The sequence below is a fragment of the Mustelus asterias genome, chromosome 15, assembly GCF_964213995.1.
Source record: "Mustelus asterias chromosome 15, sMusAst1.hap1.1, whole genome shotgun sequence".
Lineage (NCBI taxonomy): Eukaryota > Metazoa > Chordata > Chondrichthyes > Carcharhiniformes > Triakidae > Mustelus > Mustelus asterias.
This window is the reverse complement of record NC_135815.1, coordinates 42,564,089-42,585,738: the sequence shown is the minus strand read 5'-3', so window position 1 is coordinate 42,585,738 and position 21,650 is coordinate 42,564,089. Positions and strand designations below refer to the sequence as shown.

Sequence of the window (21,650 nt, the reverse complement as noted above, 5' to 3'; positions counted from 1 at the left end):
CACCGGATTATATTTGGTTCTGAAGCTAGAGGTTGAAGACCTTGATCTGAAAAGTTCCTTCCATGCCATTAAGTCTAATATACTAAAGATAAAAACACACAAAACAATCTAGAGAAGGAACTTCTTATTTTAAAGTGTCCAACCGGTAGCTTTAGAGTCAAACGTAATCCAGATTCCTGTCAATCCGGCCTTCCAGCACTTGTGAATTTGGTTATTTAGATTTTACGGTCTCGCATTTGTCCTGTGTACATTTTGAAAATGTGGAGGTTTGAAATGAATCATTTGTAATATTGTTGCTTAAATCAGAACACCAAGTTTCATTTTTTTAAATACTTTTCCAATTCAATCAAATCAAATCCAATTCAGAGTCTCAACAAGTTGAGACATTTCAGATCCAGGCTGACAAGACAGGACGGGAGACCAAAACCACCCTGTCCTGGGCCTGATCTACATGAGTCAAGCTGATTGGAGAAGGGGGAGGATCCTCCTCCAAGACTTGAGCTCATTTGCATCTTAGCCAAAAGGCCGAGATGCCGCTTTTAAAAATTGCTTCATATGAAACATATGAAGCCTCAGCGTAACCTAATGACCTCAACCAAGTGCAGATCCGATACTACACTTGATCTTAGCCAAAAGGCCGAGAAGCGATTAATACCAGCAACTTCAGGGTATGAGTATTAATAAGAACATTGACTTAAAACTTCAAACAAAAGAATGCATTATTAGTTTGCACCCTGATCACTTAAGGGCACCCTGTCTTAGGTAACAAATTCCAGTCATTTGTCAAATGGTTCCGATTATTTTATGGTTCAGTATTTTGTTCATGGACTGTGGATGATTTCCATGTCACCCTCAAATTCTAAACAACTCTAGAAACAGCCAACAAATCCAATCAACAAAAGCTTGGTATTTTTCAATTTGTCAGGCCATGAACTCCCCACCAATGACTTCCTTTTAATACCCATTTCATGCTCCATAATTACTGAGTTAGCATCATTCTTAATATCAAGTTATAAAAATGGAGACACCCATTCTATTAATCTAATTAAGGAGCAAAACTCAAGCGAGCATTGCAAAAATTTAACCTGAACCTGCAATTTCTAAAAAGGACACACAAACCAGATTTTGTCAAGACCACCTTTATAACGCATCAATACAGTGAAATTTTCAAACTGTCACTATACGAAGTTGAAACTTTGGAAAATTACAAAATGCAATATTTACAATAGCAATCAAATTCCAGTTGAGGAGTGTAGCAGTGTACAGATTTTTCACAAAATAAAAGGTGCAACAGAATCACTGCCAGAGTTAGGCTGATAATAGTACTAAAGTAAACAAAAAAAATACACATGTCTATACAAAGCAAATACTGGAAAGAAAAACGTTAGTGAGATTTATTCAAGTAGCACATATTACTTTTAAATAAAGAGACACCAAGATTCACTTCTAGATGATTAACATATACATCATTTGATGTTCATACTTGTCTCACTTACAGCTTTTCTCACTGCACTATCAACATATTTATACTCTTGACTAAAACCCCTGAATTGCTGTACTCCAACCAACGCATACAATTTTCATTACCTGAGCCACATCAGCCTTGTCAACTGATGAACAGAGTGTTTGAAGTCACTAATAGGATACACAGCACACCTGAAGGTGAAAACTTGGAACATTGTTTGCAAGCCCAACCTATTGGACTCAAGAATTTTGAAAAGATTACAATCTTAAGTGGAAAAAACAATTCAATTCTCCACTGATTTTAGTTATAACTCTTAAATAAAAGCACTTTTGTATTATACATGATTATTCGTACAACCCAAGGATCATACTCTCCCCCAAAAATGTTTTTATTAGAAAGGTTTGTCCAGCTTCAAAATTAATTCCACCCTAACACAAGTATGTAAATACAGAAATTGAATAATTAGTTCTAAGAAATTGGCATTTTCAGTACTCCGGGGCATTTGTGCAAATCCATTCAGCAGCAATTCTGATACACAGCAAAGGTAGAAATTACATGTCCCAAATCATTTGTGAACACATCCCAGCAAGGTTTAGCTCAAGTCTGAACAAAACAGTACTGCCTTAGCTATACAACCACAGTATGAGTTTTCTTATGAAATACATAACCTTTACATTTATTTATGGATTCAAGCAAATACATGAAATAAAACACATTCCTGTTGCGGATAGTGAGATGTCAATGCTTGATTAACACAAGGGCCATATTACCAATTTGGTTACAGTACACTAAATATGATCATTTATCCTGCCTACCTTGAAGATCATTAACACTTTAGGGATGTCCTCAAAGCATCCCTGAAGTGGTTGAATATACCAACCAACTCATGAGACCCTGGCTTGTTCGCAACCAAAACAGCGAAAGTTAATTTGAGAAGGTGCCAAAAACATTGAGAGACTTTGTTGGGAATATGCAGAGGCAAAGTCGAAATAATATGCAAACCTCCATACAACCCATCTACCCAACCCTCCAAGCATCACCTGTCCTGCATGTGGCAGAGTCTGCAGACTGCACGTTGGACTCATCAGCCATCTCAGAATTAATTAAACCACAATGGAAACAAGTCCCAAAGGATCGTAAAAGATCATATCCCTTACCTGGAGGCAGTTTTTTTTCAAAACAACATGCACTTCATTAACCATTCTTTTAATAATTCTAAACCAGGCCAATCCATACCAAAGTTTAGCATAGTGCCCAAAATATTTTTGTTTCATACCTTTTTCTGACAAACCAGTTCTATAGTCAATAGTAAGCCTAATTATTGTAATGATCTGTTACCAAGGATGAAATGAAAATCATTGCATTGTATGTGATCTGAACAAAAAAAAACTTAAAATGGCAATGAGTCTCATTTCCAAGTGGCATCAAAAATTCATCAATTCTTCTTAGTAACTTGGCAGTGGGGGGGGGGGGGGTTTGCACAATTACTAGTACCAACTGAGACTGAGAAAGCTGCAACAGATTTTAAATAACAAATAGTTTCAATCTCTCAGGTCATTGCAAAGTATGAGGGATCTATGGAATGTTCTTATTTTCCTCTAAATAGGAATTTGGCACTTCAATTTTGGTCTAACGATGCTCCTCAGAGGCATCACTGGAATTCTTGGTATGAAATTTACACTTTGTTTTAGTTTTTTGGAGGGGATGATTTGAAGCCAAACATTTTGGAAATGCAAATGAAGTCCAAAGTACCAATGTATAAATAAATCTTTTCTCACATTATCAACATTAAACCTAAAGTGTTGTACTTGCTTTGTGTAATATTAATGTCACATTATCCCATGTCACAAAATCTTCAAATGGTGACTAAATCAATCTGCTTTTCTACTAACTACTGGGGATACCTTCAAAGTTAAATCACTTTCAAAAATTTATCCTAAGTTCGAGATTTTCTTTGAACCTCCTCTCTCCAGAGTAGAATCCACTCAATGCTGTAGGCATGCATAGATTAAAACAAAGATTTTCACACCAAAATTGTGCATTCTAATTGGCATCACAAATACATAATGTCCAACAGTAAAGATGTGTGCTGGCTCAATCTGAAGCATTCACAGAATCAGCTACAGAAGTCACGTATGTTCATGAGCTAGATCTACATGTGTTTGAAATGGAGAAGCAGAATTTACATGCAAGTTTATGAACAAAGAAAAACAATTTGAGGGACAAAAGTATTCATGCATTTAATAAATGCAAAGATAAAGATTTGTTTCTGTGCTTATTTTCTTGTAAACCATTGGGCAATGTGTTTTCTGAAATTTTGTGTCATTTCCTTCATGAAATTTGCTGGCTTTTTCTACCTCATTAAATTTGGACCATATATTAATTTATATTTCTGTCTTTTTCCCCCAAAGATTAACTGCTACCTTCATTTAAAACATTATAAAGAATCTATGAGGACTTCAGGAGCCAAAAATACTTCCACTCTGCAACCGGTCTATTTAAAACTCAAAAACAAGCCTGATCTTGCATTTTCGTTACCACCCATCCCATGATTCTAAAATTAACTGAGCTTCTTTAGAGTATTGGGGAAAAGTATTTTCAAGCCTGTGTGTGTGTGTCAATGTTCAGTCAATACACTTCATTCATCACCTAAAAATCATTTCCACCATTATCACAATCAATAGCAGACTTGTAAACCAACAAAGCTAGTTTAAAATGGTCTCCCCATTGGGGACATTTGGGATGACAATCTACTTGCACAGTCAAGTATTTTTCACTGTTTTAATACAATTAGCATAAAACTTGCATACACCCATTGGACTTTATTAAAATCAGAATGAAAACACAAGTATATCCTTTCAAATCTAGCATCAAAACATTGTTCGTTTAAATTTAAACATTTTAAAGGTAGAAATAGTTTCAAAGTCCTGGGAGGAGGCATTATACTTCAGGGTTTAGTCCAGAGGTTTTATGGCTGCAAATTTACTTGGACAACAATTCACAAACTTCTCAAAGTAAAACATTACATAATTTTCACAGGTGATGTCATATTAAAAGGGAACAGAAAGGTATGGTTTAAAAACCACAATGAAGTTACGGAAACTGAAACCCGATCCAATTTTGAGGAAATTGTATGCTTTTATCAAAGTTTCAATGGAGATGTGCATCATATAAAAATATTAAGTGTGCCAACAGTTTCCTCAAAATTCATGGTAACCATTACAAAGAATTCATGTTTAACAAAAGTTAATCAATTTATATTTCTACAGCTGCCGGTCACCTCCGTTTAAGCTCATTTAAAACTTGCATGAATTTTTGTTTGCCGACAAAACTACTGGCTTAAAACTTCAAAGTAATGGTTATCAAACTAGCAATATCTTTGAGGTATTGACCCTTGAGGTTTTGACAGTCTTGAGGCTTTGAGGTGCACCCTTGATGTTTTGACAGTTTTTTGTACTTGATCTCTGTGTGGCAAATACTGCATACTAACTCTCTTATTTGTAAAATGCTTTTATTGAGACAGAGAAAAATTAAAGACAAAAATCCCTTCAGATTTCGCATCCCTTAGCAGTAGCATTCAAAAGTAGAAGTTACAAAAATCTACCCGAATAGCTGAAGTATTTATGCCTGCTGAACTCTCGCCTCTGAAAAATATATGTTTGGAACAAAACAGTGTATCATCCTAAATAGGACAATCAGAATTTCTGGTCGCAAATTCCAAAAATGAAATTAAAAACAAATCACTAAGCAATACATTGCTACAGTCATTCGTTTGTTTAGTATGCACTCAACCTTCAAGAAATCTGCATTCTGCAAATTCAGTTGACTTTTTTTCTGAAATAAACCCACACCACTTATTCTTGCATATTTCAGTATATTTTTTTTACAAACTGGTCCAGAGGAAAGCTATTCCTCAACAAGGCAGAAACAAAGTTATTGGCTGGGGTACAAATGCATGTCAGAGTGTTAAAGCATTACTTACAATTACCAGTTTATAACTAACAGGATTGATGCAAGGGTTAATACAGATCATTCTGTATCAAAAACATTTTTGCTATCTAATAATTTAGAGAAATACAATTAATGCAATCTTCAAGCTAGAAAGGATAAAAGGTCACATTTTAACCACACAAAGCAAAATTACCCATGCGTAATACCAATTATTAGATTTAACACTCTGGATTTAATGGGTTGCTTGCCACACCACAATCCTTCCTCCCCCAGTTTTATATAGCAGCAACTCACATTGGTGGGGACAAAGCGTTTTGCAAGTTGATGTACAACTGTCACATCAATCTATATAAAACTGTTTATAGAAAAACCTAAGTAATTTCCCAAAATGCTATAGCCTTTAATAACAATTAAATACATTTTTCTGCTGACACAGTCAGTGATGCACCATCCACATTGCTTGTCACAAAGCTGTGATAACAGATTCAAGTAGTTTCCGATCAGCTGTCCACGAGTTTGCTTTGGAATGTGCCATTTATAAATCAAGGAGCAGTGGAACAAGTTCAATAACATCTGCGTTATCTGCCACGGTTAATTCCATGCCATTCGATTCCAGTTGACAACCCCAAAATTTGTAGTCACTAAAGTACACATCACTTTTAAAGTTAGGTTGGTTAAATTTACACAGCTGATTCATATTGTGTGTCTTTGTTTTTTACTGCATTGCTGCCAGCTTCACTTCTTTCAGTCCTTATATTGGGGTGTTCAGGAGATTCCCTGATGACCTCAAGAGAATGAGTAGATGGCGTTTCCAACTTTAAATCGCTAGAGGACTTCTCCCCATTGCCACAGCATTGTTTTAAGGCACACTGAGTCTTGCATGGCAATTCACAAAGGGAAATACGTGATTCAGAATTTACTGAAGCAAATTCTGGTTGGATGGTCGTGGCATGGATTCCTTCATCATGGAAAAAGTCTTTAATGCGCTTTGCTACATCCATGTAAGCAGTTGGGTCACGGCATTTAATGTGGGCTGTTGCAATAATCCTACTACCAGCTAACTGCCAGACGTGAAGCTCATGTACAGCAAGGACACCTTCCAAGTTGCGCAGTTTCTCATTTATTAACTGCATATCTATTTGTTTAGGGACTGTTTGTAATAGAATGAGAGCAGATTCCTTCAGAAGAGGATAAGTAGTGTACAGCAAGATACACACCATAATACAGCATAATGTGGGGTCTAAGAACAACACCCAGCAGGGTCCAGCTTCTGGAATATTTTCACTATTCTGAGATATGTTTGACTGTGTGCCATTTAGATGTTCTCGATCAACACAATGGTCATGTAGACACACATTAATACATGGGCCATTTTCAGGACATGGGTTCCAAACAAAGTAAAATATCAGTGCATTTACCACCACTATGACAGAACCCAGGGCATCTCCTAACACATGGAGAAAGACACCACGCATATTCAGTTGCGATGCAGAGTCTTCAAAGTCTCCAAATTCATCATGATGGTCATCAAGAACAGAAATTCCATTCAGTTGCAGGCCCTCCATACTATTGTCCCTCAGTAGATCTATATTGAAATAAAAACATTATTAAACACAAAAACACTTAGAGTGCAGATCTAGAACATTTCTTTCTCCTTCTCTCCACCTTTTATAACATCATGTTTTAAATTTACTGTTCGCTATTGATTTCCCATATAAAATACTACTCCTAGGACAACAGGGATCCTGCTATAAATTCCACTCTCAGTCAGAGTCAGGCAATGATTGTTCAGTGTGTGACTGGTCTCAGGATTGTCTTTCATAGGATACACCTTACAATACAAACTCATGAACCATTCATATGGTTGTAGGCCATTTCACCTCTTGAGCCTGTTCCACCATTCAATGATATCATTAGCTGATTTGTGACCCAAATTCACACTTGTCCTGCTCCCACATCCCTTAATACCTTTAGTTAACAATCATCAATAAGTTTCCCACCTCCCCCCCGCGCCCTTTGCATGTTTTGTCATTTCACTCCTAAAAGGTTTGGCTCTACCCCTCATCCTAGACAGCTCAGTCAGTGGAAGATATTTCTTTACCTACAAATATCTATTCCTCTTGATAGCTTTAAAAAAAATTATTCAGCATGCATGCCATTTTTAAAAATTTCAGTGACAATTTCACTATTTTCAGTATTCAAGGGGCCCATATTGATCCTAATCACCCTTCTTATCCTCATGTAGTAGTAAAAATGTTATTTTGATAATCGTTACTCCCAGTAAATTTCTTTTCGTATTTCCTTTTTTGTAATTCTTGCTGTCTGTTTTGCCACTGTTTGCATCTTTCCCATTTGCTAGGATCTGTACTTCCTTTGAATGTTTTTTCTTTCAATTTCCAATTGCCCACGCCTTTCAGGAGTATAATCTGGTTCTGTATCATGCTAAATTCTTTTTTAAACACCTCCCACTAAACTTCTGTCACCTTACCAGTCAACAGATTTATTCTGTTTACTGCAGACAGTCACTGTTGTATCCAAGTGAAGTCAGCTTTACTTAAATCTAGAACCTCTGTAGCTCTTTTGCATTTCTCCTGTCCAAACACGACATTGATCTCAGCCATATTATGACCAATAAATTTGCAATAAATGTTCACACTGGTTAGACTGTTAACCAAGTCTGGCTGATTACTAATCCAATACGCATGCCTTCTTCTTGGCTCAAAGACATAATCGGCTGGATTTTGCATGCCCACACACGATGTTTGTGGGATGGGGAGGTGGGAGATATAAGAGAGTGGGTGCCCCACCGCTAAGCTCATCCCCAAAACCCATAGTACTGGACGTGGGAGCGGGGGGGGGGGATGCAAATCCCATTGTGAGCAGACTAAATAGGCTGACAGTGTGTTGTAGCTATGGGGTGAACTAGCATGGAGCAGATTAGCTCCCCGTTGATGTTACTTCCCTGCTAGGGTGTGGGCGTGGCAGCCATTCATCACCACCAACCACCCCCTCCTCCCCCCATACAACATGCTTTCCATTATTGCAGAAAGCTATCCTGAACACAGAAGAGATTCACTACATTTCAGACGTGTGCTAGTCTGCTTAGCCCAGTCTGTATAAAAGTTAACCCCCCTCTCTCAATATGCACTACAGCCTTAAATCATTCCCCATTTCTTAATTCTGCTCATAATGGCTCCACTGCCTGTTTATCTCTCATTACATTCCTTTACTCTTGAAGTGATCATTCTTAGTGACAAAAGCTACTTTCCCTCCCTACCACTTTTCCCATGGATCTTACAGCGTGGTATGTTTAAAGCCACCTGCTCAAACCATTTTAGTTTATGTAGCAGGGGTACTCCCACAGCAGTTAAGTAGGAGATTATGTAGGAACATAGGACAACCGGTCTCTTGAACCCATTCCATCATTCAATAAGGTCATAACTAAGCTGCACTTTAACTTCATATCCTTTTGCACATGGAGTCACGTTTTAGATTTAAAAGTATTGATTGAGCTAGCATTTACTGTGGGACAGAGTTCCATATCCCCTCGCCCACCCCACACAAAGAATCATTTTGCAACTTCTCTCCCAAATGTTCAGCTCTGATTTTACCGTTAGGTTTTCTTGACCTAGATTCCCCCACCAGTGAGAAGTATTTCTCTATTTTATCAATTCTTTCCAAAATTCAAAAATAAAAATCACCCATTAACCTTCTTTATTTCAAATAATATGAGCAGATTATGTAAACTTAATCTTAGAAACCCTGGTAACATTCTGGGAATGAGTACAGCACAGATTTACAAGGCCAGCAGATTCTTTCCAATTTCCAACGAATTTGGCATAATTCCAAGTGATGAAAGAATAACAATATAGATCAATGTCAGGATGGTGCATCTTTAGAGAGGCGATAGTTAGCTTTTCCTTGGATGCCACTGAGTTTCTTGAGTACTGGTTTAGCTGCACTCATCCAGGCAAGTGTGGAGTATTCCATCACACTCTGACTTGCAGAGATGCTTTGAAGAGTCAGGGTGAGCCATGTGGGCCAAATGGCCTCCTTCTACACTGTAGGGATTCTATTCAATGCTGAATAAGGGTGAACCATTCAATGCCAAATAGGGGGCGAGCTACTCAATGCAGAATACTCAGTCTCATGTGTTTCTGGTAGCCACAGCAGTTTTGTGGTTTGTCCAGAGCAGTTTCTAGCCAATAGTGATGCCCAGGAGATTGAAGGTGGTGAAATTCAGTGATGGTGATGCTATTAAATGCCAATTTAGAGGTGGTCAGATACTACATATTACAAAAAGCATTCAATAAATATATGTAAAATATTTACATCCTTTGAATCATAGAATGGTCTTTTGTACTTATTCAGTTCACCCAAGATAGTGCCAGCTTACTGCAAGAGCAATTCAGTTACACCCACTCCCTTGAGCGCTGCAATTGTTTTTCCTTTAGATGCTTCTCCAATCTCCTTTTGAAAGCAACGATTCAATCTGCCTCCACCACCCTTCAGACACTGCATTCTAGATCATAACCATTCATTGTGCAAAAAAGATTTGCTTATGTTGCCTGAAGCACTTATTCCAATAACTTAACTGGTCTCCTTGGGTTCTTGACCTTTCTACCAATAGGAACAGTTTCTCTCTCGACCCCTCATGAATTTGAATACTTCTATTAAATCTCCTCCTTTATAAGAACCACCCCAGATTCTCCTGTCTATTCGCATAGCTGAAGTTCTTCATTCCCAGAACCATTCTCATAAATCTTTGCTGCACTCTCTCTAAACAAAAGTGTTCACATCCTTCCTTAAAGTGCAGTGCCCCAAATTGGATACAATGCACTAGTTGAGGCCAAAGCAGTATTTTAAAAGGTTTGTCAAAAAATCCTTGCTATTGTATCTCTTATCTGGTCTATAAAACCCAGGATCTTACATGCCTTTTTAGCCACTTTCTCAACCTACCCTGCCACCTTCAACAACTTGTCTACGTATGTCCCTAACTTTCTTTGTTTCTTGTATTCTTGAGTTTATACTGCCTCTCATCATTCTTCTGCCAAAATGTATTACTTCACTGTGTTAAACTGCATCTGTCACGTGTCATTCAAGCAGCCTGTCCTCCTGACATTTATTACTATCACAGTTCACAATACTTGATGTTCTTGTCATTTGTAAATTTTGAAAATATGCCATGCACATCCATGTTATTAATACAGATCAAGAAAAGCAGTGTGTGAAAATGCACATATAGTTGGTGAATCTATTTGTTCAAATTAGACAAAGCAGTCTATTTACACTCTTAATAGCTCTGTTTTTTAAATAGATTAATTTGCAGGATGTGGATGTCTTGACAAGGCCAGAGTTTGTTCCTTTCTGATTTCATACAACTAGTCAATCATATTGGTGTGAAACTGGTGTAATATAGGCCCAATCAGGCAAGAAGAGCAGGTTTTCTCCCCTAAAGTACTCTATCTAGTGAACCATTTTTAAAAATGACAATGTGACAGCTTTGTTATGCACATTTTGGAGGAGAGCATAGGACAGTTGTATTAGTTTTGGATCACTCTAGCAAAAAGATAAATGTATTTTCTCTGTACTACAAATGTTGAATATTCTAGGTTTTCCTTTACACAGTGGGCTTAAAATCTATAATAAATATTAATATATAAATATACACACACACTACAAATTAACAACTGTATTTTATCTAGCAAATCACATAACCAAAAGTGGTCTCTATTACTCAATATTTAAAGAGAAGCCAACAATTAAGTTTTTGAAACCAAATAGGCTAGTCACAAAGCACGCCATCATCAAGATGGTGGGGTTGGAGAAATAGAGAATTCCAACTGATGGCATCTGTGAATCAAATCCAATACCAGTGTAAACTCACTGTTAATGCGTTATCATATGTTGGAAGCCTCTTATAGAATGATACAGCAGAAGTAGACCATTCAGCCCATCATATCTGGGGCAACTCTGAAACATTCAATTAATTAGCCCTCATATTCAACTCACTATGTACCATCTATTTTTTCTGTGCAGAATTTTAAAAAGTAGTAAATGTAGCAGCATAGGTTACCATATGTATTAGGTCAGGAAACATCAAAAAAGTATTTGCAAATCATGTTAGTTATGTAGTTGCTTAACACCTTCTGATTCAAGTACAGTGCAACTTTTTCTGACCGAGATTTTTAAGATTGTTACCTGTTTCAATTTATTCAACTTGATCGAACTAGTGAATGTGTGAAACACATGTAGTATTGCTGTTAAGAGGTTCACTTTGTTTTTTATATTGCATCCATAATGTACTTTGTACACTTATACAACTCGTTCTCTAATTATATTCTGTGAGCTTCACAGCATCATTTGTTCACTCTTAAATTTTATCTGATAATTTGTCAAATCAAAAATAATATTTAAAATAATGAAGTTCTGTTAAAAACTGGATCCAAATAGCCTCAAGTCACAAGTTTTTTTTAAAAATAGCAGAACACATGTTGCAGCTTGGGGGGGAAAAAAAGGATGGCATAAACAATATTACTGCAATCTCATTAAGTCACTTAGCTATAAAACTCACCTGACCAACACAAAATGCAACTGTTGTCGTCTGCTTCTGATTATGATTTAGTGAGGAAGGATAATGGCTAGGTCATTCAGGACATATCAAAACAAAGCAATAAACATGGATTCCAAAAAAATTGCAGTCGTTCATTTGTCACAACAATGTCACTAAGGCCAGTACAGTATGAAAAAAAAAAATCAGCTCAGCCATTCACCTTTAACATTCTAGCATGGCAGAAAATATTTTCTTATAAGCATCTAAGTTTGGTGACTACTTGGGAGCAGCACGGTGGCCAGCACTGCTGCCTCACTGCACCAAGGACCTGGGTTTGATTCCCAGGTTGGGTGTGTGTGTGGAGTTTGCACGTTCTCCCCGTGTGTGTGGATTTCCTCCGGGTGCTCCAGTTTCCTCCCACAATCTGAAAGACGTGCTAGTTAGGTGCATTGACCAGAACAGGCGCCAGAGTGTGGCAACTAGGGGAATTTCACAGTAACTTCATTGCAGTGTAAGCCTTACTTGCGACTAATAAATAAACTTTTTACTTTTACTGCTTTTGTATGTTTCAGTATCAATTTAATGAGTAAAATTGTATGTTGTATCATTGTGTTAGAATATCTTTCTATTTGCAATCAATTTCCCAAAAACGTTGAGCCATTTGTGCTAAAAGCAGTTAAAATACTACAACTGTAAAGATGAAAGCTGCAATCTTTCATTTGATTAAATGAGCTACAGCTAATAATTTTAATTTGTCTAATATACTGTTAACTAAAGAATTGCGTCACACGTTGACTTCTCTAACATTTGCGAAAATACATGATAAAGCTAAGAAAGCTGTAGAAAAACAGGTTATTTGGCTACAGTTTTGTTATTTCAAATGATATTGCAAAAGATCATGTACTGACTTCAATTACCTACAAGGAAGTTGAAAGTTTCTTTTATCTTTAAGCTATGACTCATCACACAACCAGAATAAGAAACAAAATCCCTTTCATACATTGTACATACTTCTCAATCAGGGTTGACAGAATTGACACAATGCAGAATGAGTTCACTATATTTCCTCCTCTTTAAAATTTCAACACCTTTTCTGCAGAGCATGTTTGAGAGTTCAGTCATTATGCTAGTCACTTACAAGGAAAACAACCAAAATTTACGAAGAGACAAGAGGTCATCAAATTTTAAATTTTCTTAAGAGGGAGGAGGGAAGTTGAGAGGCATTGCTAGTAATTGGAGAATGCAATGTTTTGCACAGATGTATGCATGTCTTAAGAGAAAGTTGGATATGTGAACAGAGGACAATGGGGGAGTGCAGATTTTGGATTGCGCTAGGCTCCTATTATGCTGTACATTTCTATGGTTTGAAAAACTCCACTTCCTTAAATTTTACTGTAATTCAATATACATTTGATACTGAGACATCATGCATCATTCTATACTTAAATATTAAACAATTAGCATATGTACAGCAAAATAAACTTTTCCCTCTCAGCAATCTCGCCACCCAAGTGGGAAGAGGACTAATAGGAATATGAAGGAAAGTTTGTTTTTATGAAAGTAAAAATTATTCAATTCAGTTCCAGGCCTACATTCAAATGAACATTTTGTAAACAAGATTAGTCATTGAGAAACCAAACAGAACACACACTGTGGAATGTACTAAATGAGATACTGTGTGTCTTACTGTATTTAAATAGTAATATAACTTAATGAAAAATGAACAAATCAATAAGATTACAGCTTGGTACGGTTACGTTTACCTTTTAGACGTCTAGAATAAAAGTTAATATATCACAAATTCACTTCCCAATCTTTAATTCAATTTACAAAACCACTGTTTGCCAATGTGCTGTATTCTGCAGTCTAGCAGAAATGAAAAATTAGTGGTTGGGTAGCAAGATATAGGCAATAATATTTAGCAGCTAATGTTAGTGAAATAAACCCAATTGAGAAAATGTGCCATGAGTTTTATTTAAACTGCCATTGAAATATCCTATGATTCCATTAGTTTAAAAACACTGTTCACTCTCAATCACATTTACAATCTCTACAATGAAATCAAACAATGCTCTCTCAAATCAAACACTGCATTTCCTAGCATAGGCAATTATTCTAACAATAAGTGAAATTAAGACTTCTACAATTGCAGCATTTTCCACAATACAATGTAATAATATTTTATGCAAGAAAATATTGCCAGAGAATACACAAGAATGGAGATTAGAAGGTGATTGCACATCATCTTGGCACAGATAGAAACCTCAAACATCTCAAAAAATATAAGATAATGAGATCGATGGGTAGCTAAGCACATGGCTGTGGCGCTTGCATGAAACATTAGGTTCAAGGATGAAATCTGGACAAGGACATCAAGAGAAGTATGGGAGAATGGGTTCAGGAGAAAATGGCATTACTGAAGACGAGGAGTTGTCTGATGCGGAGGCTGAAAATAAAACAGATGGAAAGATCTGATAAAATGTTAGGGCAGGGAGAAGAATGAAACTAAGAACCTGACTGAGTCTTTTGATGAAGTAACATCATAGATGAAGCCACTACAAAGACTTTCAAAAGGCCTGGGCAAAGTACATTGAACTACTTGTACACAAAATTATAGCCCATGGGATTATAGGGAGATTAGCAGCGTGGATAAAAATTAGCTAAGGACATAGAAAACATCAGAGTAATGGTGAATGGTTGTTTTCAGATTACAGGGATGTATACAGTGGTATTCCTCAGTGCTTGCTATTAAAACCATTACACAAAAAATGAAAATACAGTAAATACTGGGAGTACCTGACTTCAAGAGGACATTGACAGACTGTCAAAGTGGACGCAGCAGATGTAATTTAGAACAGAAATATGACGCATTCTGGTAGGAAAAATGCAGACGGGCAATACAAACTAAATGTTACAAATTTTAAAGGGGCTGCAGGAAGAGAACGACCTGGGGTGTACTGTATATACATATTATTGAAAGTGGCAGGATAAGTTGAGAAGGCTATTTTTGAAAAAGCATGTGGAATCCTTGGCTTTATAAACAGAGGCATGAAGTAAAAAAAAACAAGATTACTTTAAACATTCATAAATCACCAGTTAGGCCTCGACAGTATTTTGCTCAGTTCTGGGCACTACCCTTTAGGGAGGATGCCAATGCCTCAAGAGAGTGTACAGAGGAGATACATCAGAATGGTACCAGAGATGAGGGACTTCAAATATGTGGAAAGATTAGATACAGAAACTGCATTTGGTCTCCTTTGGGCAGGAAAGGTTTCGGAAGACCAGATGGTGTTCAAAATCATGAAGAATTTTGTGTGTGAATAAGGAGACCATTTCCAGGGACAGAAAGGTTAGTAATCACAGAACACGCATTTAAAGATAATTTGCAAAAGAATCCAATGACATGTTTTTATTATATATAAAAACACAGAAATTATGATCTGGAATGCAGTGCCTGAAAGGATGGCGGAAGCAAGTTCAATAATAACTTTCAAAAGGAGAATTGGATAAATATTTAGAACAGGAAAACATTTGCAGAGCTGTGGAAAAAGGGAATGAGACTAACTAGATAGTTCTTTCAAAGGACTTGCATAGGCACAATGGACCAAATAACCTTTTGTGCTATGTCATTTAACATGTAATAAATGGTGAAATGATCAGACATGAAGGGGAAGCTGCAATAGGAAAGCAGGCCAACATTTTAAGAGATATATGTCAATGATGTTACAGCTTGAAGAGCAACGTAAAGCCATATAATAGATCTTGACAATCACCATATTCTAGTGGCCTTACTATTCAAAACCATGTACTCCACTGATTGTGGATACGATCCAAAAAAATGACCTGAAGAAACCTTACACTCAAAATAAATATTATTCAAATTTGTATTTGTATTCAAATCCGCAACATCCTTGTGACATCCCAAAGCTCATGACAAAACAATTGATCATTTAAGAGTAATCATTGTTATGTAGAACCATTTGCAGTCAACTGCACATAGCAAGTCCCACAGAAGGCAAATGAAAAAAATGACCTGTTGTTAATAGATTTGTTTTGATGATGATAGTTAAGAGATGAATTTTGACTAAGACCACTTGTTCTTTTTTATGAATAGTACTATGGAATATTTTACATGCACCCAGGTAGAAGAATGGCATCTTCAATGGTGCAGCAGAGCTTGGAACCAGAATTTCATGACTCAACGAGTGCTAATAACTGAGTCAACCCATACAAGTTCAGACAAATTGGTGACATCTAACTAAAAAGGTTCCATCACACTGCTTGTACCCCTCTGATTATGGAATATTTTCAAAAATATTGTTGACTTAAAGCAGAGCCAATATTTCACAGAAAACAATACCACTCTCGTGCACAGAGAATAGGGTGGGTATCATGTCACACCATTGTGCCTTTTGCTTCTGATATTTTCATCATGGCACTGCAAGGGAGCCAGGTATCAGCCATTGGCAATCATGGTCTTCACATACAAAGTTAGTCCACACCAATAAATCACGATCATAAGAATCCCTACAGTGCAGAAGGAGGCCATCCAGCCCATCAAGTCGACACCACCTTTCTGAAATAGCACCCCATCTAGCCTTCCTCTCCACCCCATTACCCTATGCATTTACCATGGCTAATTCACCTATCCTACACATCTTTGGACGCTAAGGGACAATTTAGCATGGCCAATCCACCTAACCTGCACATCTTTAGAACATGGGGAGAAACCTACGCAGACATGGGAAGTCACCCAAGGCCAGAATCAAACTCGAGTCCCTGCTGCTGTGAGGCAGCAATGCTAACACCCTATTGATGTTCAAAAGGGAAGATGTAGATAAGATGTTTTCATGTTAGGTGAGTCAAACTAGATGCCACAAATTTAAGTCACTAATAAATCTAATAAAGGAATTCAGAAGACCCTATTCATACTGACAATGTGGAATTCACAATCACAAGGAGTGTTGAGACATAACATATGCATTTAAGGGGGTACCAGAGTGCACAAAGAGAAATGGAAATAGAAGGATCTGTTGACATTGTCAGATGAAGTAAGATGGAAAAGGACTTTGGCGGAACATAGCTCTAATGAGTCAAATGGCCTTGCTGTGTGTTGTAAAGTACTATGCAACAACTACCTTTTTCCCACTATCCTCAAAAATAATTCTCATAAATGCATGTAGCTTACAGGTAAAACTATACATTCAAATGTACATTTTAGTATTCAATCTGCACAAATTGATTTTCTTTGGCAATCAAAGCCAATTTGTTGGACTTCATTTGAACGAGTTAAATCAGATCAGCAAGGATTGGTATCTTGTACTATACTCAAGAAACCAAGTATCAACCATACATGTTTTGATTTTTTTTAAATCATCATCAATACCTCGCTTACACCGTAGGTCTTGTATTGGAGCAATGCAAAACAATACAAATTGAAAGTCCTGTAACATAATCGTCAAATTGGCATTGGAAGCATTGAAGCAAATGGGCTAGGGGTTTAGGCATCCCATTCAAAAATAATACAAACGATCTGTGTAACACACCTCACCAACACATCGGGCATCGAATACTGTGGTGCTTCGTGGAATACAAACGGCCATAATACTGGGCATTAGTCTGTAAATTGGGTACATTACAAATCGTCATTAAAATTTAACCTAGGCCCCAATTCCAGACATCAGAGTTTTAAATGGTCCAAATGTTTGTTAGATATTCGATTTTGTAGAACAAGACGTAGTGTGCCTTGTTTTAAGCCCTTGCCTGAAGCAAATTACAAGGAAACGCCAGGTGATGCCACAGAAATAAAGTGGACATGGAAACCCTCATTAGGATTAATGTGTTTTTATCACTGGGATTTTTCGTGCGGACATAACGTCGCACTGGGTTGGTTACACGGAGTTTAGTAAACACATCTGCCTTGACACTTTGCTACCAGCAAATACAAGTAAAAATGAAGCTTCCACATTGCCAGTGATGTGGCCAAGGGAAGAACAAGTTTTGTCCTTGCCTACTGTTCTATAACAAACTGGGAGATTGCAGCCCGGTTTGAGTGTAGCACACACACCCGGGAGAGGGGGGTTGACTACAATTTTGAAAGTGTTGTTATCTACCCGTTAGCGAGTCGTTGCTCACCGCTTCGATACGTACCGAAAACGTCCTGCTTGTCGGGGTTGACGCCGTTGATGGCGCTGCCGCTGACGAGGATGTTGATCTCCTCCTGGTCGCGGACGCTGCTCCCGTTGCCGGACAGCTTGTCGGCCTCGGCCCTCTTCTTCTTGCGGAGCCAGTGCCCGCTGCTGTCCGAGCTGGAGACGTGCGAGTGGGAGTGCGAGTGGCCGTGCGACGACCCGCCGCCGCCGCCGCTGCCGTGGAACATGCAGAGACCCAGCAGGTTGACCAACAGGCCGGCCGCCCCCACCCCGATCACCACCACCGCGTTCTGGATCTCCCGCGGCTCGCTGAAGCGCTCGATGGCCTCCAGCACGATGGTGAAGCAGAGCGCCGTGAGGAAGACGGCGTTGACCAGCGCGCCCATCACCTCGGCGCGGATCCAGCCGAACGTGTTCTTGGCCGTCGACTGGGTCTTGGCGGCGAAGCGCACGGCGATGAGGGCCACCACCAGCGCGATGACATCCGACAGCATGTGGAAGGAGTCGGAGAGCATGGCCAGCGAGCTGGTCAGCCGGCTCACCACCACCTCCACCACAAAGAAGCCGAATGTCAGCCACAGCATGCACATCAGGCGCGCCCGGTTCGGCTCGCAGTCCATCTTCCTTCCCCTCAGTGTGACAGCGGGGCGAGCAGCCGGGAGGAGAGGGGCAGAGAGACTCACGGTTCCAAGGAACAAAGGGCCGTTTAACGTCTGAAATAACGGCCGGGATTTAAAAACTAAATAAGAGGGGGCGGGAAAGGGAGAGCTAAGCTGAAAGTTCCAGAAAACAGGGAAACTGCCCTCTCATTGTTTCACCCAGTCTGTAACTGTGTGCGGACGGTTATTTTAAAAAAACTTTTGCACCCGGCAGGATTTTTTTTGCTCTGCGCACGGTATTTTCCCTCTTTCAGCACGGACCCATTTCTCTCCCGCCCCCCCGGGGGGCTCCCACCCTAGGCCCTGCCCCGCCCCGCCCAGGCTGATTGGTCCAGGCTAAGTGGTGCTCATTCCTTATTCGTCGGTTCCGGTGTCAATCACTCTATGGGCCCGCCCACTCTGCGCACCGCTCCTCCGGGTTTTAAACAGACGGGCCGGCCCTCTCCGCCTATAGCCTGCCCCGCCGATTGTGACGCGCTCGCCTCCCCATTGTCCCCAAAATCCACCAATGGCGTCGATCCTGATCCCAACTCCCCGCCTCCCCCCGGCCACCTTCAACTGGGCGTCGATTGGCTAAAACCGCCTTCGCTTCACTCCGATTGACCGCTGCTCATGTCAATCAAACCCAAGCCCCATGCTGATTGGCCTTTCCCGCCGAGGGGTCATTGATTGACAGCTGTCCTTTAAAGGGAAAAAAAACCCTTTCAGCTCCAATCCAGAACGGCCTCATTTAGTCTGACTCAGCATCAGAGAAAAGTCATGTTTCAATAGTTTTGAACACTTTAGCAGGACTGTTTAGTTCGGGTGCGTGGATATTGCACCATTTATTCTTTCGAAATTTTATTTTTTTTACATTTTTAGTTATTTTCTTAATGGTCTGGGACCAGCTGGGCAAACTGATTCACTGAATTAAAAAAGCCTGGGGGTTCATGCCAACTAAATGGTTTTAATGTGGCTAAATATTACCTATTAATTGCATGCCTATACAATAAATTCACGAATTCTAGCAATCTCACTCTGTTTAGTTCTTAAACAGACACAAAAAGGTTTTTTTTAAAATTCCCACAGTCAAATTTCCTTCCCTCCAATTCGATTGCAACGTACTCAGCTGAATTTGACATTCTCAGGAATATTTAGTTGACCTGTGCAAACCCAGCTCCGATATCTAATCATTCAATGAAGTTACAGTATTGCATCACAGTGGACGATTTAAGGAAGTCAAATTGACAACTCTTCCACAATTAAAAGTTGTCAATTTGATTCCTTAAATCGTCCACTGTGATGCAATGGAATAAAATGATAAACATAAAAGAGGGTGTCAGGGTTGAGCACTGTTAGGGGCTGGGGTGGTGAATTTTTGTTAGGGGCGCGGAGGGTGAGCAGCGTCCGGGACTCCGGGTTACTGGAGTGCTTTGACACTACAGCTGATGTACTGAGCTCCTGGGTAGGTTTCGCTAGGAACAGCTCCAAGTGAATGAGTGCAAAAGCCAGCGTTAATACTGAGCAAAACAGCCCAAGTTTACGTGTCCACAGGTCCTGTGGCGGACCATCAGCGAGGGTCATTGATTTCCATCTGAGCTGTGTCCAAAATGATGCTAGTGATTCTGCCAGATTGTGATTGTTACTAAGCTATCCGGTGCTTGATAAACTGCATTGACGGGTTTGTTTAGATCAATAAAGGTTTCGTCATACCATTATAGCCTGTGTTGAATGGATGCTGTGCAATTAGTCAAGCTCAGGAAAACTGGAATAAATATTTGAAAGCCTAAGACCCAACTTTGGAGTTACACAATACTTACATCAGGGACACCATTACTTTTTTAATTCGAAGATACAGCTAGAAAACTGGCTAAGTGGGAAAATAACGATTGCCATTGATTTTAATTGCTGGGGGAGGAGGTACGACAGAATGGCGCAGAACTCACCTGAATAGTTACCCAGAAAAATTTAGGATTAAAACCAGTTCTAAAACCTGGGCAATTTTATACCACTGACTATCCCCTCCACCCCCACCACCGCCACTGACCCCATCCCGCCAGTTAGGAAGGAATACTTTTTTTAAATCACCTTTTCATTCATTTCGGAAAAGAATGAATAGGATTACATGGAATCTCCAGCATAGAAACGGGTTTTCCTATCTGGTGTTCATACTCTGCATGGGCCGCTACCATTTTGCCCCTGGAGATACCAAGCCTCCCGAAAATGCATCAATGTCAGAAGTTTCAACAAAGTAAAGTTTATTTATTAGTCACAAGTAGGCTTACATTCACACTGCAATGAAGTTACTGTGAAAATCCCCTCCAACACTACTTGTGACTATGATTTCCATATTTGCGTCACCCTCTGTGTATAAAGATATTTTCTCCTAAATTATTTATTTCATAGAACCATAGAATCTATACAGTGCAGAAGAAGCCATTAAAAGAACAAAAGATAAACCCAATCTACAACTGACATTGAAGCAATGCTAAACCTGTTGTGGTCGAGAGAAGGCTGAGCATCAAAAGAATTCTGCGGTTTAAAAGTTCCAGGAAACATTTTGTTAGCAGATTGCACAAGAAGTTTTCAAGTCATCACAGGATTGATGAGTGTGTAGTATGGAATGAGAAAAAAAAATTATCTCAGTTTTTCCTGTTTCTCTTTCTGGATTGTAAGAGATTCTACAACAGAATACCAAACATTGATGCTGTATTCGCTTTACTAAATTAGGCTTTGCTAAAGATTAAATAAAAGTTTATCTCAAAAGCGAAAACTGAGAATAAGTTGGGCAGGCTGACAAAAATAACTACGTCATGTAGCGCGAGCAAAATTGGCATTCTGCAAGGACAAATTAAAGGGTGTATTCTTCGAGCTATCCTTCAACAAAAAGG

At 38.9% G+C, this 21,650-nt stretch overlaps 1 protein-coding gene and 1 pseudogene across 1 annotated transcript; both read right to left on the bottom strand.

Annotated features, from left to right (window-relative positions):
* Nucleotides 1–519: 519 nt before the first annotated feature.
* LOC144504954 (U2 spliceosomal RNA) lies at nucleotides 520–649 on the bottom strand (annotated as a pseudogene).
* A 3,590-nt stretch (nucleotides 650–4,239) lies between these two features.
* Nucleotides 4,240–19,782, bottom strand: slc30a1a (solute carrier family 30 member 1a). The gene is made up of 2 exons (XM_078229828.1): nucleotides 18,120–19,782; nucleotides 4,240–7,001 (listed from the first exon to the last, which is right to left on the bottom strand). Exons 1-2 carry the CDS (start codon nucleotides 18,739–18,741, stop codon nucleotides 6,097–6,099), a joined length of 1,527 nt encoding a protein of 508 aa, XP_078085954.1. The 5' UTR covers nucleotides 18,742–19,782; the 3' UTR covers nucleotides 4,240–6,096.
* Nucleotides 19,783–21,650: the final 1,868 nt, after the last annotated feature.

Bases quoted from the DNA above. Each gene is read 5' to 3' on its own strand.
- slc30a1a (XM_078229828.1), bottom strand. From the start codon at position 18,741: ATGGACTGCGAGCCGAACCGGGCGCGCCTGATGTGCATGCTGTGGCTG. The intron at 7,002-18,119 runs GTACGTATCGAA...ATTTCAATATAG, and splicing joins CGACAAGCAGGACGTTTTCG to ATCTACTGAGGGACAATAGT.